The following is a 22,792-nucleotide window of genomic DNA, read 5'->3' on the forward strand; positions in this document are numbered from 1 at the left end:
ACATGCACAGTATGTTTCCATTCACAGAAATGGAAGACCCCCATCATACATGTATTGTCAGTCCTGCAGAGAGGTCATAAGTGTAGTTTGACAAATAAGCCAACTTGATCCCAGCAGAATGTTACAGCACACGGTGTGATCATTTAGAATCTCAGAAGCAAATGCTCGGCTGCACTATAGTATTTATTCAGGTCATTTAGATTAGGCTCTGTTCACACATTATATGTTTTCTATACAGAAGTGCCGTGTCCGTAATAACGTGCACCAACAGTGAATGGGAGAAATTAGTACTGCACACTGCGCTCTTCTTCCCACCAAATAGGACGGTGCATTTGAGAAAAGTATTAAAGCCCTAGGCCTCATACACACTATACTATTTGATAAGCAATTTTGATTTAGACTGGATAAAAGAAAAACTATAAAAAAAAAAAAAAGACAAAATAATCCCATCATGTTTCTAGATTTAGGATCCACCCCTAAATTCAGTTAAAAATAAATAAAATTACAGATGAAAATATTCAGGAGTCCTAATCAGCTGACCAGCTACAACAGGGATGGCCATCCTGAGGCTCTCCAGATGTTGCAAAACTACAACTCCCAGTATGCCAAGACTGCCTACAGCAGGCCATGGTGGGAATTGTAGTTTTACAACAGTTGGAGAGCCACAGGTTGGCCATGCCTGAGCTACACGTTTACGTGTGCCAGTTACTGGAATGAGCGTACCTTTGAATACTTGTTCCCAATATTTGCGCCTTAAAAGGAGCTGTCCTCAGATAGGTCATCTATTTCAGATCAGTGGGGGCACCCCCAATGATCAGCTGTTTTAAGAGACTGGAACATTCATACAACCACTGGGTTCTCTTCAAAGAGCTGATCAGTGGGGGTGCCAGCAATCAGACCCCTGCCCATCTGATATGGATGACCTATCCTGAGAATAGGAAAGTGGACAACCCCTTTAAGAGTTCAAGCCTAGCAGTGTTAACACCCACTAAAAAGAAAGCTGGACAGAGTTTAATAAATTAACGCTCTGAGCAAAACAATAGTAATCTAGTGCAAGGTCTGAGCGGCCTGGGAATAACCTCAGCTCAAGAATTCTGTATCTTTGAAGATGCTTCATAAGCTCCTTCTTCAGGCCTTTAACTACAGCACTGCCAAAAGCTACAGCATTGCTGTCCAGCCCCAATAACTATAACCGAGGTTGGTGACGATCTGGCCACAACCCAGCAAATAAGCCGGAAAAATACTGCAACACTGTAGCTTCCCGCAATGCGGGATACAGAAAGAACTGACAGGCTGTTCCCTGACGAATCTAACAAGCGCTAGTGTGAAAGTAGCCTAATACAGCATTTTCAAAAGGAACAAAAATGGAGCTGAACACCCCATCTGCGGCACATATATCCTATGTAATTTGCCCACCTTCAGAGACTGCCACGTTGAGCGTTTATCTCCAATTGGTATCAGTGCAGTTGGATGTCTTTTCTGGAGACGTTAATTTACAAGGGTATTTTCCAGAAGTAAAACAGCATTTTCTGGCATGCAGATTGTTAAAAATAAAATCAAGGATCACAAGCATAGATTGACTGAAAATCATTCCAGTCATGTCGACTACAGGAGCAGGAGGCGTATACCTCCAGTCAGTAACTGTACAGAGCTCAGATCCTGATACACTGTACCTTTAAGCCTTCCGCTTCACAGTTCAGACTGCTCACTTGGGTTCACCTACAGGAGCATATTGCCTGCCATGTCACTGTCTACAAGACTGCTAGCTAAAATTCTGCAACCCAATTTCTCACACTAAAGACAAGACTGCCTTCTAGAACCCCTGAGATACTGCTGTCCACACAGGACTCGGCCAAGTTTTACTCTACGGACTTCTTTTAATTACCCTGTTTGGGCAAGATATAAAAAGGGAGATTCCATAGTGGTTATCTTTTAAACATTTCCAGAACCCCCACCCCTGTGCCATAGACAAGCCCATAATCTCAGAAACACCACCATTAGTAACTGTCCCCTCAAACATTCCAGACAAAATGTAAAGACCACTAATGGGGGACAGATTCCCAGCAAACAGTACCAGGCCAAATGTGGTCTATGTACCACATGTCCTACCGGGGGTCTCTATGCAAGTGTAACTGGTGAAAAGCAAAATCTACTTTTACCTAAACATATTTGCAGCTATGATCACAGTTATCACAGACATGAAAGTCTTGATATTAAAAAGGAATTTCAAATCTGGGACAATAGTACTGACTCCTCATCTGTAACTGATAGAACAATTTACCTCTACAAATGTTAGGGCTGTATTACATTAAAGGGAACCCATCACATTCAACATGGTCTGAGCTAAAGGCAGCAAGTTATAGAGCAGGTGGAGCAGAGTAGATTGATATGTATTTTCTAGGGAATAAATTCAGTAAAATGTGTAATTTAGCCATTTAAATTCCTGTTCATTCTGGGCTTTGAGGTCCAGGAGGCGGTCCCATCAGTGATTGACAGCATTCCCACCAAGACTGTGCATACACAGCTGTCAACAATCACTGATAGGACCACCTCCTGGACCTCAAAGCCCAGAATGAACAGGAATTTAAATGAATTAAACACAAGTTATGATACTTCTTGCTTGTTCATCAGATTATCGGCGGCAGTATTACACAGACAGATCGATAACAAGAGGGAACGCTCGTTAGCGATGATCTGGCCGACCTTTATTTCCCCCCTCTATTCACGGACCTGCTTTACATCAGCTGTCTCCTCTACCTCACTATTCCCATGTATTTTTGTATATCAATATTCTGAAGCCGTGTTCTAACATTAAAAAAGGTATAAACCACTAAGGAATCCCATTTTTATATCTTCTAATTACAGGTAAAATAGTTTACTTTAACTGTTTGGGCAAGATATTCAAGTTAGCTTCATCATCAGTCCTCCTACTCAAATGAACGTGGGGTGCAGTCCTCCTAGTCAAATAAACGTGGTGTGCAGTCTTCAAGTGAATAGAACTCAAAGAGCTCCTTCTCTATTCCAGGGTACAGGGAGGTGCACTTTAGCTTCCAGTTCCTTATGTTATATTTCGGTTTACTATAGCGACAAAACATCCGATGCAAGTATCCTATAACTAGTGCACTTTCAAGACCATTACAGTTACAAATTGACAGAAAGCAAGAGAAAAAAAACTTTTTGAAAGCATAAAATTACACCAATAGATCAGCGAGAAATGGAAAAGCAGAGCACAATTTATGACAAGCAGTAGCCATAAAAGGAAACTGTTCCCAGCAGGAGAAAGTAGTTAAGACGTTTGGTTCGTCTCCTGATGGGACCCACCGGAACAGACACTAGTCTCGCATTAATAAGGCCTAACTCTCCACCAGCATACTTCACACGCAATTTGCAGCCAACAAATACAGACTCTACAGTGTGATTGGAAGGTAACCACTTGTCATACTTGGTTTTGAGGTTCTTGCGCAGCGTCTTCGTCCGGATTAGTAAGCTTTGGTTCGCTGTCCTCCTCATCTTCTGGACATAGAACTGTGACAGACTTTGCATCTTCTTCATTTTCTTCCGAATCCTTTACTTCGTCGTTAGCATCTTGATCACTTACATCTCGTGACTCCATCTCAATGTCCTTTTTTGAAAAAGGCAAACAATGTGAATCTTTTAAAGCTCCATGAAAGGCTTACCCATTCAGAGAAAGAGGGGTACGCAGGAGGCTTGCCATAGCAGTACAGGCTCGCTAAGAAATTTGTGGCCTATGAAACAACCCATTCGCGTGGGCAGAGGATGCAGAATGAATTGTGCAAGCAGGCATGCTATTTTGGCCACTTTCACGCGGTTGTAATAGTAACGCATTTTAGCCTCTATTACAGATGGGACATCTTAAAAACCCTCATGGCTCTACTGGAACAAACAATTACCATCCACATGCTGCTCCACTAGACAGTTCAGTAAGAACACCGGCCCATTTACCACTAGTGACTACCATTAAGACAACTGAGTGATGTTAGGCTCGGCTAGCTTAAAAAATCCTATTTAAAGGTTCAGTTAACCACTAAACTGTCCCAATGTGCCATACGTTGTCACATGCCATGTCACTCCCGCTTGTGTAGACACTTGAGAAGTGTTGAGCTTGTTTTTTTTAACACAAAAGTGTGCAAAAAACAGGTACACCAAAATGCTGGTGTAAAGTCCAACACTCAGGCCCCTGATCAAGTACGGGCCATTGCATCTACACATCTAGCACTATCCGCCATTACTGGTGTCCTTGTGACTTTAGCTTCTGTCCAAGCTTGATTTGCTGCTGGTAACTTTCCTTGTAGCAATACAGTTTCACATCATGTACAAGTCTAATGAAATGGAGCAGCCAGTTCTGCCAAACCACTTAAAATGACATAACGGGAGGGAGGATGGGTGCACGAATCATGTGTGTGTCCGCATTTAAATACTTCAGTCTTTTCGCCTCTAATGCAATATTTGACGATCACCAAGTTCACCGCACAGAAAACAATAAATTGTGTTAAAGGAGAATGAGAAGCCCCAAGAAGTATATCCATTTACAACTTATTAATTCTAATATTAGATGGATCGGACAATAAAATGAGACCAAATCAATTTTTCTATGTCATGGGACAGAAATCCTGAGATCACTGGAGATTCTTAGCTACCTTGTATGAAATACGCTTGAAGATTATACCGCACCAGGATAAAGGACCCCTCCATGAAAGTACAAGTTAGGTTAAACACTGAAGACCCAAACACTTATTCTTCTGTGGCGTCATGAATGAAAGGAGCCAAGTAATCGATTGAGCAAATGGGAATCACTTTATCATAATGAACTATCAATCTTTACATACATAATTCCTAGAACGCCTCTATCCCCACTAGATCATTAGGACTGTTAAAGGGATGGGCGATTGTCACATATGCAGCTATTAAATCACCAAACTAAAATGTGATACCCAGCTCTACTGTGGCGGCTCCTACAAACTCTGCACACTCCGCAGCCTTATTAGAGGCAGGCATCCGAGTGTCACTGAACATTTGTATACATTTAAAGAGGTTGTCTGGGGTTTTAATATTGATGACCTATCCTCTGCATAGGTCATCAATATTAGACTGGTGGGGGTCCGACACCCAGCACCTCCGCCAATCAGCTGTCACTGCGCATACCCTCTACCCTTCCTGCTGCATGGCTATGGGACAGCAGACAGAACAGAGATGGGAGACAGCACGCCGTCTCCTCAATCAGCTTATCGGAAGGGGGGTGCCAGTCCCCTGCTGATCTGCTATAGATCACCTATCCTGAGGATAATTCATCAATAGAAAAAGCCTGGACAACCGCTTTAATATACCCATAATGTTTTGTAATAAAATTCCTTTCTAATTGAGCCAGAAATACCAACAAACTTGTAATTCTGGAAAGTGGGGAATTGTCCATAAAACCTCACTGTGCACAAGTACCTCCACAGTCAGAGGGAGATCACCAGACCGCACGATAGAACTTCACCCCTTACCATCTCCTATACACATGACTACAGGATACTGGGCAAAACAAATATCAGCAAGGGGGCCAAATAAACCTTTATACTCCCAATGGCCTGTCCAGTCAATACAGGGATGTTATCAATACAAACTTAGCCCAACTTCTAAAAGGAAGAGTTCAGGGGAAGGGTTAGGCCAGGCTCACATCTGCACTGTAAACTCTGGCTCACACACATTGTCCAGCATACATGCCGGCTTTCTGCCGGACAAACAAAATCCTACATGCAGCATTTTTTGTCCATATGAAAGTAGACATATATGCTGGAAAGCGTTGGATGACCGGCAGATCCCATTATAGTGAATGGGTATCCGGCTACAGTCAACTCCGAAAGTCTCTTCCTCCGCCAGAGTTCACAGCACAGATGTGAACGCGGCCCTAACTGTTCACCCTATTTTACACTACGGGACGAATGATAGTAAAGCAGGACTTTACCTTAAATACATCTTCTTCCATTGATGCTTCGCAACCGGACTCATCGGCTTCCTGCTTCTTACCTAGAATGAACATAATGCACAAAATGTAATTGGTTCACACGGCTTCAGAGGTTGGACAGTCTATATCAAAATTTAAAAGACACTCTGGGAAAGGTCTCCTTTCCTCCACTTGTAACATCCATTTATTTTCTTACTCTACGGTGGACCCGATTTCAGTCTCACTATGCATCAGATTCTCAATCTGCATCTAGAAAGCCTAGAGACCATGACATCTGGTCCACAGTGAGGACAGTGCGGTCAAGTGGTAAGAGTAAAGAAACGCTGATGAGGGCAGGAAGAGCTGTAGCTTTTTTTGTACCGTTTAGGGGTACAAATTACTTTTAGATCACTTTTTATACAATTTTTTTTAGAAGGTGAGTTGGGCAAAAAATGTAATAGTCTTTATTAAGGTTCCTCAAGTGATAGGAATAGATTATAGAATGAATAATATATATATATATATATATATATAATCACATATATATATATATATATATATATATATATATATATATATATATATATACACATACACACCTACAGACCAAAAGTTTGGACACACCATTCAAAGGGTTTTCTTTATTTTCATGACTATGAAAATTGTAGATTCACACTGAAGGCATCAAAACTATGAATTAACACATGTGGAATTATATACATAACAAAAAAGTGTGAAACAACTGAAAATATGTCATTCTAGGTTCTTCAAAGTAGCCACCTTTTGCTTTGATTACTGCTTTGCACACTCTTGGCATTCTCTTGATGAGCTTCAAGAGGTAGTCACCTGAAATGGTTTTCCCTTCACAGGTGTGCCCTGTCAGGTTTAATAAGTGGGATTTCTTGCCTTATAAATGGGGTTGGGACCATCAGTTGCGTTGTGGAGAAGTCAGGTGAATACACAGCTGATAGTCCTACTGAATAGGCTGTTAGAATTTGTATTCTAGCAGCAGACATCTCTAGAACAACTGTTAGGCCTCATGCACACGACCGTTGTGTGCATCCGTGGCCGTTGTGCCGTGTTTTTTCTCGGACCCATTGACTTTCAATGGGTCCGTGGAAAAATCTGAAAATGCACCGTTTGGCAGCCGTATCCGTGATCAGTGTTTCCTGGCCGTGAAAAAAATATGACCTGTCCTATTTTTTTCACGGCCAACGGTTCACGGACCCATTCAAGTCAATGGGTCCGTGAAAAATCACAGATGCACACAAGATTGTCATCCGTGTCCGTGATCCGTGTCCGTTTTTTCCTATCATTTCAATGGCAAACTTGACTTAGATTTTTTTTTCTTCATTTTTCATGTCCGTGGATCCTTCAAAAAACAAGGAAGACCCACGGACGAAAAAACGGTCACGGATCACGGACCTACGGGCCCCGTTTTTGCGGACCTTAAAAAAAAAACGGTTGTGTGCATGAGGCCTTAAGAGGAGACTGTGTGAATCAGGCCTTCATGGTAGAATATCTGCTAGGAAAGCACTGCTAAGGACAGGCAACACACAGAAGAGACTTGTTTGGGCTAAAGAACACAAGGAATGGACATTAGACCAGTGGAAATCTGTGCTTTGGTCTGATGAGTCCAAGTTTGAAATCTTTGGTTCTAACCACTGTGTCTTTGTGCGAGGCAGAAAAGGTGAACGGATGGACTCTACATGCCTGGTTCCCACCGTGAAGCATGGAGGAGGAGGTGTGATGGTGTGGGGTGCTTTGCTGGTGACACTGTTGGGGATTTATTCAAAATTGAAGGCATACTGAACCAGCATGGCTACCACAGCATCTTGCAGCGGCATGCTATTCCATCCGGTTTGCATTTAGTTGGACCATCATTTATTTTTCAACAGGACAATGACCCCAAACACATCTCCAGGCTGTGTAAGGGCTATTTGACCATGAAGGAGAGTGATGGGGTACTGCACCAGATGACCTGGCCTCCACAGTCACCGGACCTGAACCCAATCGAGATGGTTTGGGGTGAGCTGGACCGCAGAGTGAAGGCAATTGGGCCAACAAGTGCTAAACATCTCTGGGAACTCCTTCAAGACTGTTGGAAGACCATTTCAGGTGACTACCTCTTGAAGCTCATCAAGAGAATGCCAAGAGTGTGCAAAGCAGCAATCAAAGCAAAAGGTGGCTACTTTGAAGAACCTAGAATGAGACATATTTTCAGTTGTTTCACACTTTTGTTATGTATATAATTCCACATGTGTTAATTCATAGTTTTGACTATACCTAAATTATATATACTTTTGTAATGTTTTACTACTTTTGCAGCGTTAAATCACTTATTAAAATGTTGGTGGCCGTGGGACATGGCGTGCACAGTGTGGAGGCAAAGCATTACCTTATTGCAGGACAGGAGCTGTGGAGATCAGAGCCTGCAAACACCATACACGCTCTGATTGGCGAGTCTATACAGACCAACCAGAGCGCTTGCAAACAAGTGGCCGCTCTGATTGGTCCCTTGTCAGCAGCTGCCACGTCTCCTGTCAGGGAGAATGGAGACTTTATAGTGTCACAGACTCCGGTAACTGTTTGGCCTCATGCACACAGACGTTTTTTTTCACGGTCCGCAAAACGGGGTTCCGTTGGTCCGTGATCCGTGACCGTTTTTCCGTCCGTGGGTCTTCCTTGATTTTTGGAGGATCCACGGACATGAAAAAAAAGTCATTTTGGTGTCCGCCTGGCCGTGCGGAGCCAAACGGATCCGTCCTGAATTACAATGCAAGTCAATGGGGACGGATCCGTTTGATGTTGACACAATATGGTGCCATTTCAAACGGATCCGTCCCCATTGACTTTCAATGTAAAGTCTGGAGTTCTGTTATACCATCGGATTGGAGTTTTCTCCAATCCGATGGTATATTTTAACTTGTAGCGTCCCCATCACCATGGGAACGCCTCTATGTTAGAATATACTGTCGGATATGAGCTACATCGTGAAACTCATTTCCGACAGTATATTCTAACACAGAGGCGTTCCCATGGTGATGGAGACGCTTCAGGTTAGAATATACAAAAAAACTGTGTACATGACTGCCCCCTGCTGCCTGGCAGGTGCTGCCAGGCAGCAGGGGGCAGACCCCCCCCCCTGTTTTTAACTCATTGGTGGCCAGTGGGCCCCCCTCCCCTGTTGTTAACTCGTTGGTGGCCAGTGTGCGCACCCCCCTCCCTCCCTCCCTCTATTGTTTTAATACATTGGGGCCAGTGTGCGCGCGCCCCCCAACCCCCCCTCCCTCCCTCTCTTGTTTTAATACATTGGGGCCAGTGTGCGCGCCCCCCAACCCCCCCTCCCTCCCTCTCTTGTTTTAATACATTGGGGCCAGTGTGCGCGCGCCCCCCCAACCCCCCTCCCTCCCTCTATTGTTTTAATACATTGGGGCCAGTGTGCGCGCGCCCCCCCAACCCCCCCTCCCTCCCTCTATTGTTTTAATACATTGGGGCCAGTGTGCGCACCCCCCCACCCCCCTCCCTCCCCCCATTGTAATCATCATCGGTGGCAGCGGAGTAGAAGATTTTCATACTTACCTGGCTGCTGGCTGCTGCGATGTCTGCGTCCGGCCGGGAGCTCCTCCTACTGGTAAGTGACAGCAATGCGCCGCACAGACCTGTCACTTACCAGTAGGAGGAGCTCCCGGCCGGACGCAGACATCGCAGCAGCCAGCAGCCAGGTAAGTATGAAAATCTTCTACTCCGCTGCCACCGATGATGATTACAATAGAGGGAGGGAGGGGGGGGGGGGCGCACACTGGCCCCAATGTATTAAAACAATAGAGGGAGGGAGGGGGGGTTGGGGGGCGCGCGCACACTGGCCCCAATGTATTAAAACAATAGAGGGAGGGAGGGAGGTGCGCACACTGTGCCACCAACAGTTAACAACAGGGGAGGGGGGGGCCGCACAATGATATTCAAACTGGGGAGGGGGGGGGTCTGCCACCTGCTGCCTGGCAGCCCTGATCTCTTACAGGGGGATATGATGGGGTTAATTGTACTATCATATCCCCCTGTAAGAGATCGGGTGCTGCCAGGCAGCAGGGGGCAGTCTTGTACACAGTTTGTAGTGTATTCTAACTAGAAGCGTCCCATCACCATGGGAACGCTTCTGTGTTAGAATATACTGTCGGATCTGAGTTTTCACGAAGTGAAAACTCAGCTCTGAAAAAGCTTTTATGCAGACGGATCTTCGGATCCGTCTGTATGAAACTAACCTACGGCCACGGATCACGGACACGGATGCCAATCTTGTGTGCATCCGTGTTCTTTCACGGACCCATTGACTTGAATGGGTCCGTGAACCGTTGGCCGTGAAAAAAATAGGACAGGTCATATTTTTTTCACGGCCAGGAAACACGGCTCACGGATGCGGCTGCCAAACGGTGCATTTTCCGATTTTTCCACGGACCCATTGAAAGTCAATGGGTCCGTGAAAAAAAACGGAAAACGGCACAACGGCCACGGATGCACACAACGGTCGTGTGCATGAGGCCTTTGGGTGTAACCATCATGCAATCTGGAAGTACAGTTGCACCCATATGCGGGAAGGGGTTAAATGAATATAACACGTTATAGGGAATCATTTTCCACAGAACTGTATACCATCAGCTCAGCTCCTCCTGCTCTTTAACACGATAAACTGCCTACAGACTGCACTGCATTATTGTGACAGGATGCGGATCCATTCACCTCAATGGGGCTGCAAAACATGTGACCAGAACACTGTGTGCTGTCCATATATCCGCTCTGTGGCATCCGTGATAACACTGAACATGTCCTATTCTTGTCTATATTACAGACAAGGAGAGGACTGCTCTACCGTAGCCCGGAGGTTCCGCAGAATGCACACCGCTGGTACCCGTCACATGCATGAGCCCTTAGGCAGTAGGCTCATAGTAATATATTGCAGGTGGGAAACACCAAGAACACTGGGCCTAGCAGGGCTGCACACCTTTGCTCTTCATCTGCTTCTTTGAAGGAGTATCTCCACCAGAATTTATTTCGATATTCTCAGGGTCGCCTCCCTCTTCTTCAATTGCCTGTAAAGAAGGAAGTGTGTAAATAGAAAGCAGAAGGCTGCAGATCACAGTAAGGCGGCAGTTATACTACTAGCGGCACGTGCTGGGAACACCACGTGCATGCAGTTTAATAATGCTCATTACTACCAGTGGCCATAGTTTAACCCCTTTGTGACCACCCATACGCCTTCTTACAGCGGTCACAGATTGCTGCGTCAGGCTGCATTAGCAGTACAAGGGATTATAGAAGCAATCAAAATAACGCCTGTTAGAGCCCCCTTGTGGGAGTATTGTATGATTAAAATTAAACTTAAAAAAAAAAAAAAAAAAAGCTTTTCAATTTATTTTTTTGACAAAAAAGTACAGCATGCAGGATCGCTGACAGAAATGGCTCAAACGGATGCCAAACGTGCAACAGGGGGTCAGAAGAACGGAAAATGAAACAGGTGATATGGGGTTTTCTGACATTTTGATGACCAATGCCAATCAGCTGCCCCACCGATCAAATACTAATGACCTACCCTGAGGAAATGTTATAGAGGCTGAGACTTTACAACTGGTGACCACCGCCAACCAGCCGATTGAGGCGGCACCGACACTGGCAGTAGAGCCACGGCCTTGTCACAGCTTTCCCTAGGCCAGTGACTATTCATCGGTCAAATTGCCTAGGTGCAGCTCAGCCCCATGGAAGTGAAAGGGGCCGATTGTGATACCAGGCACAGCCAAGGAGAGGGCCGTGGTTCTCACAGGAGCGCCTCTCATCCAGCTGATTGGTGGACCCCACTGATCAGACACTGACAAACCATTTTACCCTTCTCTACGTGATAAATGCCATTTGCTGAAGTGACACGGATGCACTGGTGCTTTATAGGACACTTCCATAGAAATGTATCCTCGGAATCCATGATGCGTGCACCGTCTACATCGGGCCCGTACACGTGAGCCGCTGCATATCGCCCAGAATGGCGGCCTAGAGCGCTCCCCGCCTCCTCTACCTGCTTCAGCCGAGAGATCAGCGCGCTCTTCACCCCGCTGACGTCCAGGCCCCTCCGCTTCAGCTCGGACTTCAGCTCCATGACGCGCAGCTCACTCACAGTCTTCTTTTCCGTGACTGCGCCTGACGAAGCCATTTTACTCGGGGTCGATCCGGGCGCTGAAATGTCGCCGCATCACGTGACAAGAAGCTCTGGAGCTCAGGTCCCCGGATGTGCGTGTCACGTGGTCAGAGGACGCCGCACAAAGCGACTCACCAGCCCCCTCTATAGGAAGCTGCAGGTAACGGCGCCGTGCCGATCTACAGCGTCCAGTCGGATGCCCCAGTCCACACTGCAGCGGTAGCCCTAGCCCATGTCCCCAGCCGGTGCACCGCATTTACCTGCAAGGCTAAAAACCACTTGCGCTGGTCATTACTAACTATACTGCTGGGTGATGTTCCCAGTCTCCTGCATATGACCCCATGTTCAGTCCACATCCCACCCGCGGTTTTGGTAGTTCACTTTAAAACCTGAAACCAAACATGCCACTTGAAAAACACCAGCAAAATGCTACACTGAAACCACCCCTAAAAAGATAACTCTTCTAAAACCAATGATTTCCATCTCCATAACTAATCTATACTTCTGTATACAGGGCAGTACATGGGTCCTCCCCCAGACTAGTACCCGGGAAGCAAAGTCGAGTTCGGTTTCAGGTTTTAACAAGGTTTCCACGTAAAAAAATAAATAAATCAATGACCGAAGTAAAGTTATTCAATGAAGTCACGCCAACCTTGCGAATAACTTCTCCTCGGAGCCCATACATTCTAGCACTGTACGGAGACGGCCTCCCCTCGCTCATCGCTAATTGTGAGAGCTGGGCCATTAGTAAGTCCTATAGAAGTGAATGGAGAGGGCACCAGGCAGGCACGACCTCAGAACTCCCATAGCTTGGACAGTGTGCTCTCCTTCACTTGGGGGAACCCATTCTAACAGGAGCAAACACCTAACATTGGCGGTATGCCCTAGAGATCACCAGGGCAGCCCTATAGGCCAAATACCTGTAATTGGAGCAAGAAGGGTGAGGAGGGTCATGCCCCATCTTTTGTTTCCCTGGGAGATCGGTGCTGCCAGTTCACCATGCAGTGAAAACACCACATTTCTGGGAATTTATTATGACCCCTTACACCAGAAAATGGCATATTTCAAATTTTTTGAATGCCCATGAGCCTACGTTTACCCCATACTTGGAGTATCTACGCCACCCTCACTACTGGGGGGAGTTGGGGGGCACATTCCTGGCATAAATGACAATTTAAATCTAACAGACTGCTTGCGACTTGTCCTCAGTGGTACTGGGTATCAAGGACCGGCGTAAAATGTGGGTCACTGATAAATGACCCCCATTATCTTTATTCTGTGGGTCATTTTTAGCTTTTGCTGCATTTTATTTTTTGCAGACAGTGGGGGTCCATTTATCAAAGAGCAGCATTTTATACTAGTCTGACATCCCCGCACCTCCATAGGATGCACTTAAAGGGGTATTCCCATCTAAGACAATGGGGGCATATCGCTAGGATATGCCCCCATTGTCTGATAGGTTCAGGTCCCACTGCTGGGACCCGCACCTATATCAAGAACAGAGCAGGGAGCGCTGTGGCTGGAGGACCCCAGATTACCCGCGGTCCATCCACCATCAAGCGGTAATCTGCGCCTCTCCCATAGAAGTGGGAGCGCACTGCGCATCCCGTGCTCCCATTCATTTCTATGGGGCAGACTGCAATAGCCAAGCCAGCGCTCGGCTATTTCCGGCAGCCCCATAGAAATGAATAAAGGGCGGCTGCACATGCGCAGTGCACCCTCCTTCACTTTCGGGGCTCCGTCCTCTATATAGGTGCGGATCCCAGCGGTGGGACCCACCCTATAAGACAATGTGGGCATATCCTAGCGATATGTCCCAATTGTCAGATGAGAAAACCCCTTTAATTTATGATGAAGCGTAGACAATCGCAAATTAGGCACATCCTCCGGCAGTCTGTGTGCCTAGAACGATAGCCGGAGCAGATTTACACCAGTAAAATAGCTGGTGACCGTAAGCGGCCGATGGCCCCTTTTCAGAAAGTGGCAAGTTAGGTCCAAAATTAAAAAAAAATTAAGTCACAAACCATGGCTTTTTTTTATTTTAACGCCATTTTAAAAAGTCCCCCCCCCCCCCCCAGTGTGTTTTCCACCTAGTTTTCTTCATTACATTTCCCACTACAGGGGTGATGCAAAAACAGCAGAAAAACACCAAGTGCTCCAGCAAGCTGCGTTTTTAAGATAAAAAAACAAAGAATACTACAAAATAATATTCACCTAATTAAGCACACCTGTATCTAGAAGAGACCTGTGTGCCCTGCATTTCATATTACCTATAGACCTCTAGCTAACACCTGGAGCTGGCGTCTTTACCAGGGGGATCTTTGTTCTATTTAAATAGGTGACTGTTGAGAAACAAGCTTTTTATTCTATGCTAATTAGTCCCTGGGTGCCATGTCCCACAATTAAAGGGAACCCGTCCCAGGGATTTTGTGTATAGAGCTGAGGACATGGGATGATAGATGGCCGCTAGCACATCCACAATACCCAGTCCCCATAGCCTTGTGTGCTTTTATTGTGTAAAAAATAAAAGATTTGATCCATATGCAAATTAACCTGAGATGAGTCCCGTCCCTGACTCATCTCACGTACAGGACTCATCTCAGGTTAATTTGCATATGTATCAAATCGTTTTTTTACACAATAAAAGCACACAGAGCTATGGGGACTGGGTATTGCAGATGTGCTAGCGGCCATCTAGCAACCCATGTCCTCAGCTCTATACCCAAAATCCTGGTGACAGGTTCCCTTTAAGACTGATAGGGACACCAAGTGAAAACTCCCTCACGCCCAGCTCCGAAGAAGCGCAGCAGTGCGTTCAATGCACAGGACATACAAAGAGGGCTCCAGCCATGTACCGCACGTGTGCCAAACACACTGCAGCAAAACTTCAGGACCGGGCAATAGTATGTCTTCACTACCTGGACATGTCAGTCAAAGTGATTGAGCACAGCCGGGAATGAAAAGGAGCAGAGCTTTAGGTGCAAAGGCACAGTCCTCATTGCACCCAAGGTCTTCAAAAGCATAAATAAAAAAAATATATATACCGTATCGACAAATATCGAAATAGGATAAGACCATTACAACACGCCGACAAGTGTGTATCTTGCCGATTCATAAAAGTTGTGAAAAAAAAATACATTTGGTATCACTTTAATTGTACTGACCTGCAGAATAAGGCTACATACACATGAACGTTGTTTGTTTCCGTTCTTTTTTTTTTGCGGATAGGGTGCGGAACCATTCATTTCAATGGGTCCGCAAAAAACACGGACAGCACATCACGTGCTGTCCGCATCAGTATGTCCGTTCCATTGCCCCGGCCAAAAAATTGTGCAGGTCCAATTTACATACAGTGGGTCAGCAATACATGGGCACCGGCCGTGAGCACCCTGCATCACGAGTGCAGACCTATGCACTTGAATTGGTCTGCAATCCGTCAGATGCGTTGCGGAACGGAAGCACTACAGAGTACTTCAGTGGTGTTTCTGTCCGTGCCTCCGCACCGCAAAAATATAGAACATGTTCTATTGTTTTACGGTGCAGACGGATGACGGACCCATTCAAGTTAAAAGGGCCTCAACCGCCCCGGCCGTCGCGCGGATGTTGTCCGTGCATTGCGGTCCCCAATGCATGGAACTGCCGCACATCGGCCGTGTGCATGATGCCCAAGGTTCTTTTCTGAAGTCCCATAGCAGCGAATGGAAAGTGCACCATGCAAGCAAGACCACCACTCCATTCACCGCTATGGGACTGCCAGAACCCGCCAAGCTGATGCTCAGCAATTTCCAGAACCCCCATAGCAGTGAACAGTGTGGCCTCGGATGCTGCTCTCCGTCCTGGAGATGGCAGCAGGTGCCAGAAGTGGGAGCTACACATATGCAACACTGATGGTAGATTCTTGCAATATGCCACCAATGCCAGAGACGGGCTACCCCATGTCAAATGTGCAGCATTTCACAACAAAATGTATTCTGGCATAAAATTATGGCAAAGAAAACCAATAGCCGATATAAAGTTAGACCATGTCCAGTCACGCACCAAATGTATCATCCAGCGTCAGCCACTGCGACAAATGTGCTGCAGGTCTATACAGCTGAACAGCCGAAATCGTGGTGCGAAAGCCTGAGCTGCATTTTTTGTTGTTCAAACGTGGACCCGTTCATTTCTATACTTGCTCAAAAAACAGCAGCAAATCTCCTTTTTATCTAACCAGTTTTTATTTTCTGACTGCAGATTTTTCTATTATGAACATGATCACTGGGCGGCCATCTTTCCTGAGTTGTTCTTAACATTTACAAAGCATCAAAAAATTGATCTGGTTCTGATCGGCGGGGGACCGACACCCGGGAACCCCGCCGATCAGCTGTTTGAGAAGGCAGCGGCGCTCCAGGAGCTCCGCGGCCTTCTCACAGTTTACCGTCAGCATACTTCGATTTTTTATTGTAATGAAAAGTCCTCTGCATAAATGATATTCATTGGTGGCGCAGTGGCCATGGCCCCTCCCCCCTCCTCACTTCTATCAGCCCATTGGTGGCAGCAGTACAGGGGGCAGGGACTGCCTTCTTCTCCCCTGTACTGTTGAGAAGAACATGACACGTGCTGACAGCAGCGCGTCCCATGTCAGTAATGTAAAAGCGGCAGAGGCCTAGGCGCAAATGGAGACAAGACTACAAAGTTTTGTCGCCATTTAGCAATTCTAGGTCGCATTTGCAACCATTTTGGTCGCCATCTGGAGCCATGAATGACATAGCTGACACCTGACCTTTATGACAGGGAGCTGCAATCAGTGGCAGTTAACCCCTCAGTTGCAGCACCTGAGGGGTTAATTGCCACTGATCGCAGCTCCCCGTCATATGCCAGCACCCACCTCCTGCATCTGTATTAGGGTGCATTCACACGGCCGTGTGTGTTCCGCATTTTGTGGACCGCACATGGCCCGTGCTATATAGAGAATGCCTATTGTTGTCCGAACAAGAATAGGACATGCTCCATATTTTTGGCGGGGCAACGGAACAACTGATGCGGACAGCAGACTGTGGGCTGTCCGCATGTTTTGGGGCCCCATTGAAATGAATGGGTCTGCAGCTGAAACATCTGAAGTCGATTTGCATAAAACCAGAGTTAGGCCCCATGCACACGGCCGTTGTTCACAGCCGTGTGCGGGCCGTGAAACAGCGGCCTGGATCCCTCCTGAGAGCAGGAGCGCACGGCGTCACTGGTTGCTATGACGCCGTGCGCTCCCTGCTGCCGGCACAGTACAGTAATACACTAGTACGATCTATACCAGTATATTACTGTACTGTGCCGGCAGCAGGGGGCGCACGGCGTCATAGCAACCAGTGACGCCGTGCGCTCCTGCTCTCAGGAGGGATCCAGGCCGCGGTTCCACGGCCCGCACACGGCTGTGAACAACGGCCGTGTGCATGGGGCCTTAAGAAAATGTTTTTTTTACAGTACAAGTTAATTTATGAAGTTATTGCGCAAAGTCTCGCAAAAACTTTGGCTCATCGGAGCCAATACATTCTAATACTGTACAGAGCCCCTGCTCTGTACAGTATTAGAACAACGTTTTATGCAAATCGACTTTGGATGTTTCATGCAAAGTTAATTCGCTCACCCCCAACGGCCACCACTGATGGACTGCAGGGTGGTCGTAACCATGGAAATGACCAGTGTATAATGTGATGGAAAAATCCAACCTGCAAAGGAGGTAATATGGACCATCACAATACAATGCCACTGGCTGAAGTTACAACCCCATTAACAGGATTATTATTTTTTACTAAAGGGTTTGTGCAGTACTGGAAGCACATGGCTGCCCCACCCTGCCCATGGGGTGTACCTGGTACTGCAGCTGTGCCCATTGACTCCAATACCAGACAACCCGTGGACAGGGTGGTGCAGCCATGTGCTTACACACATCAGCGTGCTGTCCGTTTTTTGCAGAGCCGCAGAAATGCATATAACTGGGCATTGTATGCAGTGAACGGGCGCGGCTGCCATGTTATCATAGGTAAACCCCACCTCGGGGCCTCACGTACTGCCATCCGCTACAGCGAGGCTCAGGCCGCCACAACACACCCGACCACCTCCCCCCAGGCCCGCGCCTACCTGCTTCAGCCTGGCCACCAGCACGTTCTTCACCCCCGTCACGTCCAAGTTCCGTCGCTTAAGCTCGGACTTGAGGTCAATAACGCGCAGGTCAGCCACTCTCCTCCGCTCGGACGGACTGCTGGCGGAACTGGAAGCCATACCGGACGGCCCGAACACAATCTCAAAAACCACGAGAAGCTCAAGAACAAGGCCCGAGCGCCGACCGGACGTGAGAAGACCAACACAGAGACTGCGCTTCCGGTGACGTCAGACGCCAACGTGCAACTGCCGCGCACATACCAGTAGGTGGGCGGGACTTACTCTGAACTACAGGCGGCGCGCTCTCTAGCGATAGAACTGCGAACTACAACCTGAGCTCAAGTAACGTGTAGCCATAGTGGGAAATGCTTCCCAATTGAGTTCTGGAAGCCAAAACCAGGAGTGAATTCAAAAAAAGGTACCTGCTGTATTCCCACTTCTGCAGGAAGCCTGACCGTGTGGCCATGCTCTTAATTTTTTTAACCCTTCATCACAACTACATGCAGTATAAGTGCTGTGAATTTTCAGCAGTGGAATTGCATGCGGAAAATTCCCTTCATATTGCAAAATACACTAAATCGGGTGCAGAATCCGGCAGTCCATGCACCTCAATTGAGATCTACGATGGCAGGAAGTCCCTCCTTTTCACGCCCCCTTTCCGAAAAAGTGACGAGGCCAGAGAAATGCCCCTTCCCCAAAAACTTTGCACATGTGGCACTGAAACAGTCGTAAAAACCCAGTTTGCAACTTTTTCACACCACGAATGTGGCGTATCCTAATGATAAGTCTGGCCCACAAGCTCCATGCAGATGTTGTTCTTGGTCAGATTTGAACCCAAGACCCCAGCGCTGCGAGGCACCAGTACTAACCAGTGAGTCAAAAGGCTGCCAGACGGAAATACCATGGGAAGTGGATCGGGAGCAGATACTGCACGGATTTCGACGCAGAATACACACTGAAATCCACATGGAAAATGCAGTGTGAAAATACATTAAAGGGTTCGTCCGACTCCCACTGCAGTATTACTTGTGCCCCAAAAGTGATTAGCCTCAAGAAATAATGCCACTTACCTGTTCACTGGTGTGAAGGGTCCCATCCGTGCTCTTTCGGTCCCCTGTGGACTGGCACTATTCCATATGTCGTCACATGCACTGCAATTCACTGGCCTCGGCGCTGACATGTCTCTGAGAAGCACAAAATGATGGTGGTCGGTGAATGGCTGCAGTGGTGGACATGACGATGGACGAGACATCACACATCCTGTCCACAGGAATCCAGAAGCAACGGGAGAGGACCCTTAGCGAAGGAACTGAGTTCCAGTGAATAGGTAATTGGTTTCCCCTTTAGGCTGCGCACTTTCAGGTGCCTGGGAGTCAGACAAGCCCTTCAAAGTCTTTTTATTTTCATTCTGAACATATCCTTACATTGCAGATATTTTTTTAGCAGCATATAAATGAGATTTTCCAGCTTTTCAAAAGTTTTTACATTCCTTCCCCCTCCGGCCAGATTGGTTCCTTTGTCCACCGGTCTTTTTGCCACACGGCGGTCCCCACATTTAAACTTTTAGACACGTCACCGATGAGGCTAGTCATTGGCTGCAGTGGCTAACTTGACGCCTGTCCATGCCATCCGTTTACATGCAAGGACCAGAGTATGGTGAAGACAGCAGTGGACCAAAGAAGCCGGAGCTGCCTGGCAGGGAGTGGGTAAGTATGCTTGCTCCACAGGTCCGGAAGGGAGAGGTAGAATTAAAAATCTGATTAAAAAAAATGGAAAACCCTGAATACACATTGATGACCTGTCCTAAAGGCTGTATTAGACTGACCAATTCACATTCGTTAGCGATAATCCGGCAGTCTAATACTGCCACCGAGTACCTGATGAACGAACAAACGCTCATTCATTGGACAATCGGAATCTTTCAGCACGTTTCAAAATTATCGTTTGCCGGCAGCAGATTGTGATTAATCATGATCCGCAGCCGGCAAACAACTAGACAGCATGAGGACGAGCGAAGGCATAACGATCGCACCTCCGTATTCTGTGGAGGTAAACGCTTCCCTCCTCATAATTGCCTGCAGATCTGGGCTGTCTAATACAGCCTTTAGAATAGGCCATCAATGTGTGACTGGTAAGGGTAAAACCACATTGTCCAACTACCACAGACTCCTGCAACCTCTCTCACCATTGGACTGAGTGCTTACACCCTGAGAGTCTGAAGCCAGGACCTCATAATCATGAAAACAATGGAGCCAAGTTGTCATAAAATTGCCTATACCTGGTGACCACCTTCTTTATCGCCTGGAGAAGCTATATCTGACCATGTCAACATAATTGAAACCTTGATGGAACCCCAACAGACCTCATTATAAGTCAGTGGGATTGGATGGTCTCTGTTTGGACCTGTCATATGATGGGTCCGGCACAGTGTTCAGCAAAGTTTACATTATAAATGGAAGCTATGGCACCAGTATGAGCATAGTTTAACCGGACAGTAGCTCAGCACAGATGTTAGGGCTGTGTTTGTCAGTGTGAGAGGTAGGTTTTATTTCTCTCTATATATGTACTGTATTACTCTTTTCTGTCCACAAGATGGCAGCAAACCAGATGTGTGAGCCTCATATGCATTTCACTGGGGGAGGGGAGTTAGGTTGCCATTTTTGAATGTGCCAATGAAACTTAGGGATGAAATTAGCAAACTTCTCCCATTTTGTCAAGAAGATAATAATCTTTTCTTAAGGAACACCCCTTTTGTGATGTCATGTCTGCTATTTAAGTGAATGTATCTTGAATAAAGCTCTCTGGCTCAGGGGGGTGAGGAAGTGCTTTTCCATGGAACTTGTGCGTCTGGTGTCATTATAAGGCAGTATAGAACGTGCATACTTATACTTCTAATTGATTTGGGACAAAGAAGATGAGAATTGCATGAATTTCGATAACATTAGCAGGCTATAAACCAATTCTACCTACATTTCACTCATCTAACCATTAGGCTGCTTTCACATGGCTGTGTGTGGTCCGTGGAATGTGGTCCATATGATGTCTGCATTTCCCATACTGACCGTGGCTCATGTAAGCAAAACTCACAGCATCACATAGAATTTTTTTTTACAATACAAAATCTTATGTAACACAAACAGTAACATAATACAACGTGCAATACCCCCAACAAGAAACACCTCTACAACAACTCTTATCCCTTGGCCCCAAGCCATTAATACCCTTCTTTTGGCCGCTTTCAGACGAGCAAGTTGCATACTGCGGACTCGCAGCGTTAGTATAACACAGCTCCCATCCTGAACCCCCAGCACTGCTGGGGTCGCATATAATTATATTGATTTATGATGCTATGTAACCCTTAGGCTGAGTTCACATGGGCGAGATTTCCGCGCGGGTGCAATGTGGGAGGGGAACGCATTGCACCCGCACTGAATCTGGACCCATTCATTTCTATGGGGCTGTGCACATGAGCTGTGATTTTCACACATCACTTATGCGTTGCATGAAAATCACAGCATGCTCTATATTGTGCGTTTATCACGCAACGCAGTCCCCATAGAAGTGAATGGGGCTGAGTGAAAATCGCAAGCATCCGCAAGCAAGTGCGGATGCGGTGCGATTTTCACGCATGGTTGCTAGGTGACAGTCTATTCACTGTATTATTTTCCCTTATAACATGGTTATACAGAATGCTTAGTAGGTGATCAATTGAGGGTTAAAAAAAAATAAAAAAATTAACTCACCTTCTCCTCTTGATCGCGTAGTTCCCGGTCTCTTCTGATGAGCTGTCGGCTCCGTGGTGATGGACCATGTGATTGGAGCATGTGATCTGACGTCACCACAGGTCCTAGCCGGTAATTCATCATTAAAGAAGTAAAGAAGAGACCGGGAACTACGCGATCAAGAGGAGAAGGTGAGTTAATTTTTTTATTTTTTTTAACCCTCAATTAGAAACATAGAAACATAGAATGTGTCGGCAGATAAGAACCATTTGGCCCATCTAGTCTGCCCAATATACTAAATACTATGGATAGCCCCTGGCCCTATCTTATATGAAGGATGGCCTTATGCCTATCCCATGCATGCTTAAACTCCTTCACTGTATTTGCAGCTACCACTTCTGCAGGAAGGCTATTCCATGCATCCACTACTCTCTCAGTAAAGTAATACTTCCTGATATTACTTTTAAACCTTTGCCCCTCTAATTTAAAACTATGTCCTCTTGTAGCAGTTTTTCTTCTTTTAAATATTCTCTCCTCTTTTACCGAGTTGATTCCCTTTATGTATTTAAAAGTTTCTATCATATCCCCTCTGTCTCGTCTTTCTTCCAAGCTATACATGTTAAGGTCCTTTAATCTTTCCTGGTAAGTTTTATCCTGCAATCCATGTACTAGTTTAGTAGCTCTTCTCTGAACTCTCTCCAAAGTATCAATACCCTTCTGGATATATGGTCTCCAGTACTGAGCACAATACTCCAAATGAGGTCTCACTAGTGCTCTGTAGAGCGGCATGAGCACCTCCCTCTTTCTACT

The 22,792-nt window shown here is 46.3% G+C and overlaps 1 protein-coding gene across 3 annotated transcripts in view; it reads right to left on the reverse strand.

Moving 5' to 3' along the window:
* Positions 1–18,496, reverse strand: part of SLTM (SAFB like transcription modulator) — a 45,605-nt gene extending 27,109 nt beyond the window's left edge. Inside the window, exons 1-4 of one of the 3 annotated variants that reach the window (XM_044279705.1) lie at positions 18,240–18,496; positions 10,947–11,034; positions 5,969–6,030; positions 3,443–3,622 (exon numbers count right to left, since the gene is read on the reverse strand). In XM_044279705.1, coding sequence (XP_044135640.1) covers positions 3,443–3,622; positions 5,969–6,030; positions 10,947–11,034; positions 18,240–18,380 — 471 coding nt within the window. In that variant the 5' untranslated portion in view covers positions 18,381–18,496. Of the gene's footprint in view, positions 1–3,442; positions 3,623–5,968; positions 6,031–10,946; positions 11,035–12,008; positions 12,203–18,239 lie in introns of those variants that run through there. The other 2 variants (XM_044279706.1, XM_044279707.1) reach the window with 2 other exon arrangements.
* Between the last annotated feature and the right edge of the window lie 4,296 nt (positions 18,497–22,792).

This window comes from Bufo gargarizans, chromosome 2 (assembly GCF_014858855.1).
Source record: "Bufo gargarizans isolate SCDJY-AF-19 chromosome 2, ASM1485885v1, whole genome shotgun sequence".
NCBI lineage: Eukaryota > Metazoa > Chordata > Amphibia > Anura > Bufonidae > Bufo > Bufo gargarizans.